At 38.3% G+C, this 14,451-nt stretch overlaps 1 protein-coding gene across 1 annotated transcript in view; it reads left to right on the top strand.

Moving 5' to 3' along the window:
- The window catches only part of LOC124169576 (homeobox protein orthopedia-like), a 161,341-nt gene that overhangs the window by 43,397 nt on the left and 103,493 nt on the right, over nucleotides 1-14,451 (top strand). The window contains exon 2 of the mRNA XM_046548217.1: nucleotides 8,205-8,641. Within this exon, the coding sequence (XP_046404173.1) occupies nucleotides 8,205-8,641 (437 nt within the window). The remainder of the gene's footprint in view (nucleotides 1-8,204; nucleotides 8,642-14,451) is intronic.

Below are 14,451 nucleotides of genomic sequence, written 5' to 3' on the forward strand. Positions count from 1 at the left end.
CGAGTCAGAAGGAAAAGGTGAGAATGAAGAGGAAAACACGAGGCGAGTTATTTGCGTTGCCAGTTAACGCAATCGCATTGGAGAGGGAAGTCGAGGGGGGGGGTAAGGAGAGGACCAATAGGAGGACGCCAAAGGAGGGTGGGAGGTGGCGTGTATTTCGTGAAGCGTCTGTCTCCGTCTATCGTGGATGTGTGCATTGGAGGTGGTCCCAAGGAGGATGGAACGGTCAGCTGCGGAGTCTAAAAGTCTTCGCGGGGGAATGCGATGACAAGGGGTGAGGGAGAGGCAGGGGGAGGGGGACTAGTGGAGACACCATGCAGCAACAATTATTATTATTATTATAGTATTCTACCGATTAAGGTAGGTTTCCATGGAGTATTCGAGAAGTGATCTGGGAGCCTTCCTTTCCTTCCAGCACTGCCTTCTTCAATTCACTGTAAGGCCTACTCTCTTTCAATCTATCCCAAAATCCTACTCTTTTCCTTCCCCTCCCTCGTTTCCCCAACATTCTACCCTCCAACACCATTTTCAACATCCCTTCACCGCTAAGCACCTACTCCATCCAAACCTTCTGTCTCCTGCGTATCTCATCTAAAAGCTGCCTCTCCTCACCAACCATATCCAGCACTTCGTCGTTCCTTTTCCTCTCCGTCCATTTCACCCTCTCCATTCTTCTCCATACCCACATCTCGAATGCCTCCAATCTTCTCTCGTCTTCTTTCCTCAGTGTCCACGTTTCCGCACCGTAGAGAGCTACACTCCAAATCAAACTCTTCACTAACCTTTTCTTTAAAGTTTAAACTCTTAGACAACGATCCTCTAAGAAGCTCCTTCCTGTTCATGAGCGCCTCCTTCGCTAATGCTATTCTCTTCCTGATGTCCTTACTAATGTATCCGTTTTCCTCTAACGGCAGCAACAATATTCCCATGTAAATCCTGAATCACACGATCATTTTCCCTCGTCGCAAAAACGGTGATCGCTCAAGTGATCATTTTTCTGAATCACACGGTCCCAATGGCCAGCGGTGTAGCCAGGAATTTCGTTCGGGGGTCCAGTTTCGGGTGGGGTCCAATAAGAATATAATATTATCATAATTATATAATTATTAAAAGGTTATAATACATATATAAATAACAATAGGTTATTAATATATAATTAAGTATAGAAGTTGAAATAAAATTTAGAGAAAGAATTAATAAATAATTATTAATATTATAAATATTTATATACATAATTAAATATTATGTAATTTATTTTTCTTTAAACCATGGGGGAAAATATTTCAAAAACAGGATACAAAATAATGGTTTTTAAACTAATTTTAACACTTTTAATAATCGAAAAAATTTCATTTGTTAAAGAAATATATTATCAATTCATAATTTTTCAATATTTCGTTTTCTTTTGTAAATGAAAATAATTGTGTTTTTATATTTCTAAGGTGGGGGGTCCGGACCCCCCACACCCGCCACTTCCAGTGGCTCCGACTCCATGGGGCCTGAGGGGGCACGAGCCCCCTCAAAAATTCGTTATGGGTGTGAGGAAAAAATGAGTCAGGCTTGTAGATTTTCCCTGGAGTGTCCAGATATCAGGGTTCTAATGTTGATCATATGATTCTTCTAAAATGCTTAAAAAACTTAAAACTCACTCGTCGGCGCACGATAAATTTTTTGAAAATATATTAAATTACTGCAAAAATACAATTTTAATACATAATTTCATTTGTAGTTACACCAAAAAATAAAATTAATCTTCTTTCATACACCAATCTAACACATACTTTTGATCGTATACAGGAAATAATCCGGGATGATAGGCTTGAACAGGTGCAGACACCGTGAATCGAAAATCAGAAATGAGGTAACGGTAACGCGCGGGATCTGAAGATTTAAAATTAGCCAATCACAGAGAAGAAACCTATTCAGAAAATAGTTCTAGACACCGCCGCCAATCCGCCAATAAGGGGTTCCAACTACGATTCAACCAAAATAATTTTAAACTACTCGCTATTATTGAAGGGGTGAAAAGACAAGTACAAGATTTCTAAAATTGATTTTTTTCTAAACAGAGTTAGGTACAGAAAGTTATAAAAGAAAGGGTCTAGCAGGTTAAGATGGTGAAAAGTGTCCCCAGATACTTTGTAAAATAAAAAATATAAACTTCAAGGACATAAAAAATTAGGTTTTTGCCCGAAGTTTCAGGCCTCAACTATTAAAATTTACCCCCCAAAAATTGGAAAACAATTTTTCGTTTTTTAACCATATCTCCAGTTTTTATTGTTGTAACAACGTCTTCATGATTTTATAATGTATGTGCTATTATGTTCTACCATCCCGATTTTTTTTTCAAAATTGTTTGATCAAAAACAAAAATCTTAGAATTACTCTTACCGATCACATCTTTGTTAATTTTTACCTCTAATCGATAAATTTTAAAATTAATTTTAACTTACAATCGAAACTTTTTGTTGATATCGATATATTATTATAATGTTTCGATTAGATATTATTAAATCATGCAATTGATAAATTTTAAAACTAATTGTGCTTGATTGCTATTCAAAAGTTAGCGCAAGTATACGCAAAACTAGTGATGTCAAGTAGCAAGAGTTAAGTAATCAAATTACTTTTAACGGTTAAGTCTTGATAATTTTACTTAGAATCGATAAATTATTTAATTACTTTGTACTTTACAAATTTATTGCGAGTAATCGAAGCAGCAGTGATATGAATTATCGAAGTAAAAGTAACCGAATTCCTTTTAGCGATAACATCTTTAGTGATTTACTTCAGAATCGATACACTAAAAAATTAATTTTGACCATCAGTCTATTGTATTGACTTGTAATCTATTGTATTAGGAGCCGAATGAGCAGTATAGTGTGCATATGCTTTGCCGAGGCGTACGACTGGGAAGATCTGCTTAGGTGCCACACAACACATTCTCTTCACTCATGATGGTTGCCTAGGCAACCGACACCTGTTTTGGAGATATTATTAGTATTTTACCAATTGGTTGTAGGAGATGAACTTCTACATTTGATTTCAATCATTTTGTAGCTCTTCCATCTTTTTTTTTGTGATGCTGTATCGCCTTCGAGATATAGGTGTAGCGAAGAATGCAGATGGTGAAGTGTACGGAAAGGAGGAGGAATGACGAAGTGCTGGACGTAATAATAATATAAAAATACGTCTTTATTGGGTGAGATTGGGACTAGAAAGTCCCATCTTCCATCTAACCCCTAAACATGGTGGGAGAGGAGAGGCAACTTTTAAATTAGATACGGAGGAGATATAAGGTATGGATGGAGGGAGTACTTAGCGGGGAGGGAATGTTGAAAACGGTGTTAGAGGGAAGAGTGTTAGGTCAACGAGGGAGAGGAAAGAAGACAATAGGATTTTTATATAGATTGAACGGGAGTAGGCCTTACAGTGAATTGAAGAGGGTAGTGCTTGAAGGCAAAAGAGGCTATCAGATTACTTCTTAAGTACTCCATGGAAAACTACCTTAATCGGTAGCATACTATAATAAATATATGCTGTCTCTTTCCGCGTTTATATGTATTCCATTCAAGAATACAACAATAAACGGTTCTCCAGTCAACCACCCACCTCTTTCCGTAATAGGGCTAACATCCATCGGCTTTAAACCAGTAATTTAAGTTATTGCAAGCTTCAACAGCATATTTGTGGCAATTTGACAGGAATAAGGAGTGAGGCTTCTCTTCAAGAGCTTCATGTCCACAGAATGGTAGGATGTAGCCATATGGCTATGGTTGGCGGAACCTGATATAAATATCTTGTACCATATGATGGCTCTGTGAGCCGAAACGCATAGTACGTACTTAAGTATTGTGGAAAAGTGCAGCCATCTTTTATTAAAATATGAATTTTAAGCGGTATCAAATGTGGCCCCATCTATTTGTACGGAAACTTATTTGATCCATAGGATTTAACGGCTATCAACATCCACGCTTACAATCCTCCTACTCGCGTACCCTCGGCTGTTAAGTAATGCTGAACGCAATAACAGTTTTTCCATCGTGCCTACTCAAGTCAGGTACTGAAGTGCGTAGACGAGACTACCTAATTTTGAAGCGCTCGAATCGATTGGTGTTACAACTAAAGTGTAGGTATCACTACACGCGACTTTGATTAGCTCGTGCCTGCAAAGGAATTCACTGGCATGCTTCAGCAGTTCCAATGCCATTAATTGAGGTGCTATAGCTTTTGTACTGAAATTTAATTCCCAGAAGTGTTCGGAGAACTCTGGCGACCCGGAGTGAGGTAATAATTACGAATAGTGATCAATTATTCGTTTCCATGGAAGCCTGAGCATCACCGGATTATAAAACTTCCCCGAAATCACAAGGACTATGAGAGCGCCACTATCAATTTGCATGCAATGGAATTCTACGGATCAAATTTTCCTGTTCCGTAATTGGAACTACATGCATGCGAGAACATTCGGGTATTGCAACTTCCCTCATTTCCAAGAATTTCATTAACGCCGCAGAATGGTTTAGCCCGCAGCGGGAAGAATATAAATATCACGTATGGGACGAAATATACTATGAATATTGTCCATATTTGTCTGTCTTATATGTTCGACCGGTCTTTCTTAGTGACAACTTATTCGAAAAACTTTATGCAATCTTCTCAAAAGTTCTAATTCAAATTAATTTTGTGATAATTTAAACACTAGAAAATCCATTCCCGGCCACTGACTGACTGACTGATTCATAAAAATGTTTGGTTTGAACGAGACGAGATACGACAAAAAGTCATAGAATCGAATAGAATTATCGAATCATTAACATTTCTATCAATTACACTGTTGCCAACTGCATTATCAATGTTGCTCTACAATTTGGTGGCTCTTAGTCACGAATATCAAAAAAGAGGATATTAAAGTCGTCCTCTAAATGTGCTGTCAACCATCGTGCATTTTAATGAGTTTACAAAAGTCGCCACTCGCGTCGCTGACGGAAAAAATTGATCCGAGTTTCACGGAGAAATAAGGCATAATTAGAGGTGTAAATCAAAATTTACATACATGGTGTTGTGATTTGTCAAATTTATAACTTTTCAATACTATTCTTCGCAATTACAAAAATTACTTTGCAAAATATTGTGAAAAATTGGATTGTATTGTACTCATCTACGCACCGCGGATATTTTTGAAAACCTATAAAAAAGCGACCATAAAAGGAAACTGAAATCAGCCTTATGTGACAAGGCGACTGCATAGAGGAGGCCCAAATCATATCATTGAAGGTTCATTTCTGTTGCCACTTCGGTCGCATTTTAATCAATTTTCAAAAATGTCCGCGTCGCGGTGATAAGTGCAATGCGATCCACTTTTTCCAATAACTTGCAGTATAATTAATTTTATATTTATAATTTAATTTATATTTATTATAATTTATTATTAAATACATAATTATATATTTGCAATTGGAAGGAAATGCATCGAATAGTAATTAATTTGATGGATTGTATCATCATGTATATAAATATCGGTTAATACCCCCTAATTATACCTTATTTTCCCGTAAAACTCGGATCAATTTGTCCATCAGCGACGCTAGTGGCGAATTTTGTGAACTAATTTAAATTCGCGGTGGTTGACAACATATTTAGAGGCAGACTTGAGGATCCTCTTTCGTTATCTCCATGTTTTACGGGTTCAACTTGGGTCTCCTATACGCAGTCCCCCTCAACGTAGTTGTCTTTATATATATCCCTCTGAAGCTCCACGTGGAGGTCTTTCGCATTCCAGGAGTAAAATATGCGAGCTTCCCAAGCGTCCAACTTCGTATCCTCCTCAGCGTCCAGCGCCTTGCTTTTTCGGTAGCTTCTTCTCACTTCGTTTTAACGGTCATTTGATGGCCAAGAATCCGAGCCATTCACGTGTGCGACTTCAGGAGGCAGTTCCGTGTCCATTTTTATTTAAATACAACCTCTCACACTTCCTTATACACTTAGAGTTGGCGGTCGCCACCAAAGGGTAGAATACTCTCGCTAGATAGTTCGTCACGCTGCGTCGTCCAAATATGCGGAGGTGGGAACGATTTTTAAAAATTTTCCTTCGACTGTCAAACAGCCTGTAAAGTGACGTACTTCAGTAGAGACTATACATATTATTGAAATAAATGCACATAAACACAATCATTTAATACCGGGATACGATGAAAGGTCATTTTCTCGTTAATTAAATGGAAATTAGTTGACGTATTTTGTATACATTATCAATTTGAGTCATAGGTTATTAACCCGAATTGCAAAGAAAGAGTTCTCGCTAAAACCAACTTTAAATTACTTAGAATTTTAACACTTTTCGTAAAAAAATCTAAATTTTAAGGGAAAAATGCGAACAGATTTTTTTTATAATAATTGCCTTTATATGCATATACAAACTTGGTCCTTCTAAGCCATATGGCTTGTCAGAAGGTTCCAGTTATTGAATACAACATGTGGCACATTGAGAGCATAGCATTTATATTACAAGTTTCAACTTCAACCTTATGGGCTTTAAAACAAAACTATGATAATTTAATATATTTTGTACATTTCAGATTAAAATAAAGAAATTACAAGTTTACAATATCACTTATTAAACTATCTTTCACTTTTCTTTTAATATCGGCCAAAGGTTTTAGATTACATAAAGCCTTTGGCATACAAATAAAGGTATGAGGTACAACATACTTCATATGGAAATCGATTTGGAAAAAATCATATTTGTAATTACCATCCGGGTATGCAACTTCTGCCGGCTATTACGATTCCCTTCTAGATAAAATAAAGTGACAAAACGAGGAACCTTGGTTACCCGACCCTTAACCGAAGGTTTGTGATTGATAGGTGACTGTGAAGCTTAACCCAAACCCGGTCATAGTCGTGTAATTAATACATTCAGGGAAGGAGGAGCCCTTAGCTACTTTCGACTTTCGATGATTTATATTGAGGGTTCTCGAAAGCTTCATTGTAGGGTCCCAGGATTTGAAGCCAAGATCTTCTTCTGAGCAATCAAGCGCTTCACCCTCTAGTCTACCACGTTCACCTTTGACTTGAGTGTCCTGAGTTCAAAGATCGGGTGAAGCTATCGGACATCCCGAAACGAAAATTCAAGAAGAGCCAAGTGGCCCAGATTACCACCATTACTCTGGCTTTGTGAATTTAAAATTCATACATTAAGGCCGCTTTACACGGAGCACGTAATTGTACAATCTGACGCGTATTCAAAGGCGCAGTCAAAATTGCGTCGTGCAAAGCGGTGAATCGCTTGAACGCATGCGAGAAAGCATGTATGGGAGATATAGGCAAATTAACCCGCTCTAATTTCGCTCGAGCATATGTGCAATTGAACGCCATAATGAGATATTAATGCAGTTCTAACCTGCGCATTTAAATGTCACGTGTAAAACGGCCTTAAGAAATAAGTGGTTTAGACCGGGATGAGCTGCAACCTCGAGAATACAAATCAATCACCGCGTTCAATCATTAAGTGTGTGAGTCATTATGTCCTTACCCTTAGTAAATGGCTCGTAGGCTGTAGCCTACTAACTTGTGTATTCCTTAATGCATTTTTATGACTTTTCCTAGTATTTTTAACAGCATGTCTTCCATGTTCTAGCTTCATAGGCAGATTTTCTTCATAAGTAGTTGGCAAGCATTGTCTTCGCATGAATATGGAAATATATTTTGTTAGTGAGCGTAACATTTTTATGACTGTATGGTGTGCATATGGGATCGATCACTGCCTGCCAAACACCCTAGAGATGGTACGCATGGTTTTATTTAGGTATAGGTGCATATGTAAATTTCGAAAGTCAGAATTTAAAAAAAAAGGACATCAATGGCTAATAAGTTCTAACAACTCGTATCTCAAAAATAAAAACTTTTCAGGATAGCAAAAAAACGAATTATTTTTTTAATTGTATATATTTGTAATTGAAATTAAAAACCAAAAATACTAAAAACTGAAAAAGAAGCATTCATTCGAAAACAAAGAGTTGTTTTTTGCTCGAATTTTATTTTTTAATTAACGGTATCAACTCAGATCGGCCAAATTTTGAGATACGTGTTGTTAGAACTTAGCCATCGATATGCATGCTTAAAAATATGGAATGATAGTTTTTTCGTAAACTGCCGAATCGCATTAACACTGATTCATTCTCTCTCTCTGTGTTTCCGTCTAGGACCCAAAGACTCGTGCGATGACCTCAAATCTTCCGACCTCAAAGCCTCCATGGAGCACGGGGGCCAGCTGCCCAACGGGGGCGGCCGCCCCTCGCCCGCCTCCTCGGCCGCCGCCGCCGCCCCACCTGGCGTGGGGGCGGGGGCCGGGGGCGGGGGACCCATGTGCGACGGATCCCCTCCGCAGCCCCCGAGCGGCCTCGGAGGCGGGGGCGGAGGTGGCGGAGGCGGAGGTGGGGGCGGAGGTGGGGGCGGAGGCGTGGGGGACGGAGGAGACAAGGGGGGCGGCGCGGGGGCAAAACAAAAGAGGCACCGCACGCGCTTCACGCCGGCCCAGCTGAACGAACTGGAGCGGTGCTTCGCCAAGACGCATTACCCGGACATATTCATGCGGGAAGAGATCGCAATGAGGATAGGCCTCACGGAATCAAGGGTGCAGGTGAGTGGGACACGCTCTGATTAACCGCTCCCCTTATCGCGTGCACAACCTCTTTGATAAAAGTCATGCACTGTAAGGATGCATCTCCATTAGTTAATTAAAATCCGATTCCCCGGTATCAAGGACAACATTTCGAACTACTTCAGAATATTTCTACAGGGTTAGATAGAAAGATAGACAGACATGGGCGTACCCAGCGAGGGGCAGGTAATACTTAATAATTATTCCACTTTTGATTCATACTTTTTACAGTCCATTAAACCTTTTTGTGTACGCCTTTGACTTGGAAAATGTTTTAGTACCGAGTTTTTTTTAATATAAAAACCACTCATAAAATACACCTTGTTTCAGGAGAGATCTGCAATATTTCAGGACGTGGTGTGGGAGATAATTTTACGCGTTTTTGTCCATAAAAATGGGGTCGCAACTCCTTAGTTACTGAGATTTGGCAACGCAAGAATTTTTTATGCAATTTGCAGTTATCATGAAAACGGTTTTTATTTGGTATCCAGTCTTAGCGACATTTTATTTAATACTCTTTTTTAAGGGCATTGAATAACTAAGGTTGGACCAAAATTTGGTATTATAATTGTCTGAAATAATTAATCTCAAAATTATTGAGATTGCGCAATCTTAATGTAGAGACTCGCTTAAAGCCCTCGTTTAATTAAGCTCATAGATTAATTGTTACAAACAATTATAATTACACATCTTCGTCAAACCTTAATTATTTAATGTCCTTAAAAACCCACAGTATTAAATAAAACGTCGAAAAGACAGGATGCCTAAGAAAAACCGTTTTCATGGTGACTGCAAAATGCATTAAAAAATGTTTGCGTTGCCATAGCTCAGTGGAAAAGCGACACAGCATGTTTTTTGACAAAAAAATCTTACAATTGTCTCTCAGACCACCTCCTAATTTATCCCACATTCCTTCTGAAATACCCTGTATTTTACAATTAAGTTCACTCCAGTAGAAAAAGCGAGAAAATTTCGCAAAAGATAGAAAATGAAGGACAGAACTACTCAGGATATTGCCCTTTTCAATTCCACCTGACTTTCCATCCACTCCCTACCCTGCTCAGTTGCGAAAGATTCAATTCAACCGCCTTAATTCTCTCGTCAGAAGGTTGAAGAGCTCAGGACTGGAGTGGAAACAATTACATGGGGCCTGAGGAAAAGACGTGATCCCTAAAGGTTCCATTAGCCAAGAGTCGCAAGACAACATCGTGAAAGCTCAGGCCCACGTTTACTTGCTTGAGAAAATGTGAACATGACTACGGATTTACAATAATGGAAAACTTTATTCTACTTGAATGCTTATACTTGTACATAAGTGTTCATAATTCCACACCATTGGTACGTGGTTGTGAAGAGAACCGTAGGTCGAGAAGGAGGGTGCGTGCGAAAATCCCTACGACTGTGTCGCCATGATATCCTGGGGGATTATAAGTTGCTCCTGCTGCGACGACTTTGATAATCCAGAAAGGTCCGCTCTCCCGTCTGGTACTGCTTCCTGCGGGACACACCCCACCATCATTTTCTCCCCACTCCCCCCACTAGTCTCTTTCCACCCCTTTGCTTCCTCTATATCCCTGACTAGCCGACTGAAGCATCCTGTATTTCGAAGTCAACTTTTTCCCGGAGAGTTTTCGTGGAATAGCATATTGACCCGCTTCTGCCCACCATAGTCATGTAGCTACGGTGTAATTTCGTAGGCATTTTATGACAATGAAGCTTTTTATTGAAAAAGTGAGAAAATGCATACTGTTTACCATCGATACCAAGGGAACAAAACTTGAGCCAATGACGTGATTTCTTGGATGAAAGCTTCTCGGGTTTCCAACCGGGTCAGGGTCTGCATGGTGTAGGCCGACGTTTCGTTGGGAGACTTTCCCAACATCCTCAGGGCTGATCATCGTCTCCCAACAAAACGTCGGCCTACACCATGCAGACCCTGACCCGGTTGGAAACCCGAGAAGCTTTCATCCACGCTATTCACCGGGAAAAGCTCAGATTCTTCATGTAATTTCTTTATTTCTGGGGTGGAAACTGGATGAATGCTTGAAAACTGGGGGGAAAATGTTAGTTTTAAGCCTACTTCCCCTCGATTTTAATACTAATGCGAGCAATGTTTCATGATGACAGAATATTTTTATCCATTACTTAGAAAATTCTAAAAATTATAAGACAATATCTTTCGAGCTAAAACAATGAAAAAGAAAATGATAATGGGTGGAAGCGATGCTTTTCGCCAAGGTAGTGAGCCTCCGTAATGGAGGAACCTGAGAGAAAAAAGCCTATCTCGAAGCATTAAGATGAAATCGCTTTCATATCACCTACCCCAGTCTTTTAGAAATAGGATACTGAACATGACGAACTTACCTGCTTTCGTACACGTCACTTGAACTTTTTTCAGCTTTACCGAAAGGACAAACCCAAATTATTTCAATGGCACCGGTCCGAAAAGCTTGTAGAAAATTAGATATTCCAAAATCATCTCTCTGGAGATGTTGGCTCGCATAGCTCTTCCATAAATTTGCTATTTGCATTAACTGTAACCCCTATATGAAATTTGGAAGTCGTATCCAACTAGGAAGTGTAAAAATAAGCGATTATTCAACCATATTTGCTTTTTTATTCAAATTCAAATTTTTTGGGGATAAAAAAGCGTTTTTGATTCTCGTGACTGACATGGGATTAAGGGCGGCTGAAGGCTTATTGTCCCGCGACATCAAGCCCCACATTTTCCGAGGTGGTTTATCAATTAATCACTGAAACCCTGATGTTTTATCTCTCTCAAAATTCCACCCGCGTGGTTACAGCTTGACCCATCTCTCCTTAGCTTGTATTTTGAGTTTTCGTCCATCTAATCCAGTGTTCCTGTAGAGTTGATTACTGGTTAAGGGATAACTTATAGCTTGACGACGGTAATAATGGGATTTAAGAATTACCTGCTCATTAATCAACTCTAGTTCAGGTGTAACTGTAAAGATTCTTTACCTTTTTATAAACTCACAGTCAGGGCTGGGGATAATTCTAAAATGCCTATTTGAAATACATTTGCAATTTTTATTTGGTATACAGAACCTGAATATATTTTGTATTTCAAATACAGATTTTTCGTATTTTCCCATCCTAAAATAAAAACTACATTCGAAAAATACTTCTTAAGTAGCTCTGATAACACTTCCATAGTATTATGCTTCAGAGATTATTTCGTTCAGGTTATAATCGTTTTCTTTTTGTTCGCAACTATCCATTACATGCCAAGGCAGGTTATATTTTCTAAAGATATCTCATTTTCCATACAAATGTATTTTGTATTTTAAAATATATATTCTAAATACTATTTTGTAGTTTGTTTTTCAAATACCCAAGTCGATGGCATTTTGTATGTTGTATTTCAAATGCATTTGGAGCGGTATTTTGTATTCCAGATACTCTTCGGCCTGTATTTTCCCCAACACAGGCTCCTTGCACCGCTAAGCGAAATTAGATGCAGATACCTCTCGCTGTAACTCTTAATTCGCCCGATGCACCCTAACTAAGACCCCTCCTATATTCCTGCTTTCTCTCCCCCATCTCCTAAGAAAACATACATCTATATTTTGTATTTTAAACACTATTTTGTAGTTTTTTTCAAATTCTCAAGTTAGAGGTATTTTATATTTTGCATTTCAAATGCATTTGGATCGGTATATTGTATTTTAAATACTCCTAGGCCTGTATTTTTTCCCAGCCCTTCCCACAGTTATATTTAATTGTATTTTGAAGCGTTTTCATAAACTCGCTTTGTCGTTTGTCACCTTGTCCGGGCCAAATTCTACAACTCAATTTTAACCCACTTTCCGATTAGGTATCAAGCTGAAATTTTCAGGATTACTCACGACCAGATACAATTTTCTAAATAAAATGGAAACTGGATTTTAAATATTTAAACGAAAGAAAAATTAGAAATATGAAGAGGAGTCAGAATACCAAAATAAGGACATTGGCGTTTGAAGAGATTTTGTTACTCTAGTGTGTATACCGTAAGTTGGCGCACGGGCTCGCGAAGTACCTGAGCCGCGAGCAAAGGAGGGGAGGAAAGGACCGACAAAAAACTGTATGGGACCGATACAGGTAGCTGGCGGGTACGTTCACCCGTCCCTTTCCTTCCCCCAAAGAAGGCAACTAACACCTATAATAGAATTATTTACTTTTTTTACTATCTCATAATATCTCAATCTAAATAGCATATTTGTAAAGTACTAAAAGAGCTTAGAAGAATGATATAAAACGCGATGTGCTCCGATCATAAATAACGAAATGGTCGAAAGTTAAAACAAAACATACAGTAATATAACGGCTAAAAAATAACTTTCGACCATATCGTTATTTATGATCGGAGCACCTCGTGTTTTATATCATTATTCATTAATGCCTTCTCCCTCTGCCTTTCACTAAACTAGTAGTGAATATACTTATAATTATTCATATGTTCAAAACACAAAAGTCTCGCAATAACTATACAAAGACTTGCTATTTTTCAATGCACAACTCTGGTAAAATGTATTCAGTTCAGAAACGCATAAGTGAGGAGCCCAGTATCTCCTTCGGAAATATATGGAAAACAGGAGCTCTCAGATCCACACTTTACTCATGTTACGGCCTACTATCAAAACTAAGCCTAAAAATACTGCTATGACGACAAGATATAATACAAACTTCATCTACTATCCCGCTCATCGTACAACTTCTTTCCAAAAATCATTCATAGGATTCAATCTCTGGAATAATCTTCCAGATGAAGTTAAAAACATTCGGTTTTTGAAATCGTTAAAGGTAAAAGTTTATGGCTTATTACTTATTGCCTCATTATAAATTATTGGTTACATGAATAAAAATGTACATCTATTATATTTTTTGGTTGTTTGTTCTTTTCATCATGTAACTTAATGCTATTCCTGAAACTTCTTCCTCATCGGTTCTGCTCTCTGTAATTTGTCGCTGGAACATTGTGTATCATATGATTTTCTTTCTTTCCTTTTTTTTTAACTTTGTACAAGAGAACTCTTTTGTTATATTGTCCTGTTAGTTTTTCGCTCACAACGAGTAAGTGAGCTGATTTCATGATTTTATGTTTAATTAATTATATTTTTAATATTCTCTATGAAAGATTTTGTGCAAGTAAATAGTTTCTGTTCTTAGAGGAAATAAGTTCTTGAACAATACATATCTTTCTATCTATCTAATCTTTACTAAGCACCGTTACCAAGTCTGAAAGGTATATTTGCTACGCAATAATCAAGTTCAATCATACAGTGTCGATCAAAAGAGCTCGTTCATATCGCGAGATGATTGTTTCGATGGCGATACAAAAAAACGTTTTATTTTCAAAATTTTAAAAATCGTCCCAGAGTTAGTTTCGACACAAAGTATACTTCACTCCAATTTCTTTTCGGCCCTGATTGTGAGTTTAGCTCCACGAGTTTTCTTCATTTTCGTTTCCTTTCTACATTTCGTTCCCGCGAATGAAAAACCATTGAAATTTTACTTCCGTTAAAGCCTGAATCACACGATCATTTTTTTTTTGTCGCGAAAGTGATCACTATCGCGATCACTGCGCAAAATGATCGTCGCCGGCAATTGTTTTTCGCGATCGCGATCGCGATGAGGATTCCCATCGCTATTTTTCATCACTCGTCCGGTCGCTTTTTCCGTCGCTAAAACCGTCACTAAAACCCCATATCATCCAATCGGAACGCATTCCCCTATGGAGCGATTGCAGCGCAACGTTAGGCAATTGTGGGAACGAGATAAATAAA

The sequence above is a fragment of the Ischnura elegans genome, chromosome 12, assembly GCF_921293095.1.
Source record: "Ischnura elegans chromosome 12, ioIscEleg1.1, whole genome shotgun sequence".
Taxonomy (NCBI): Eukaryota; Metazoa; Arthropoda; class Insecta; order Odonata; family Coenagrionidae; genus Ischnura; species Ischnura elegans.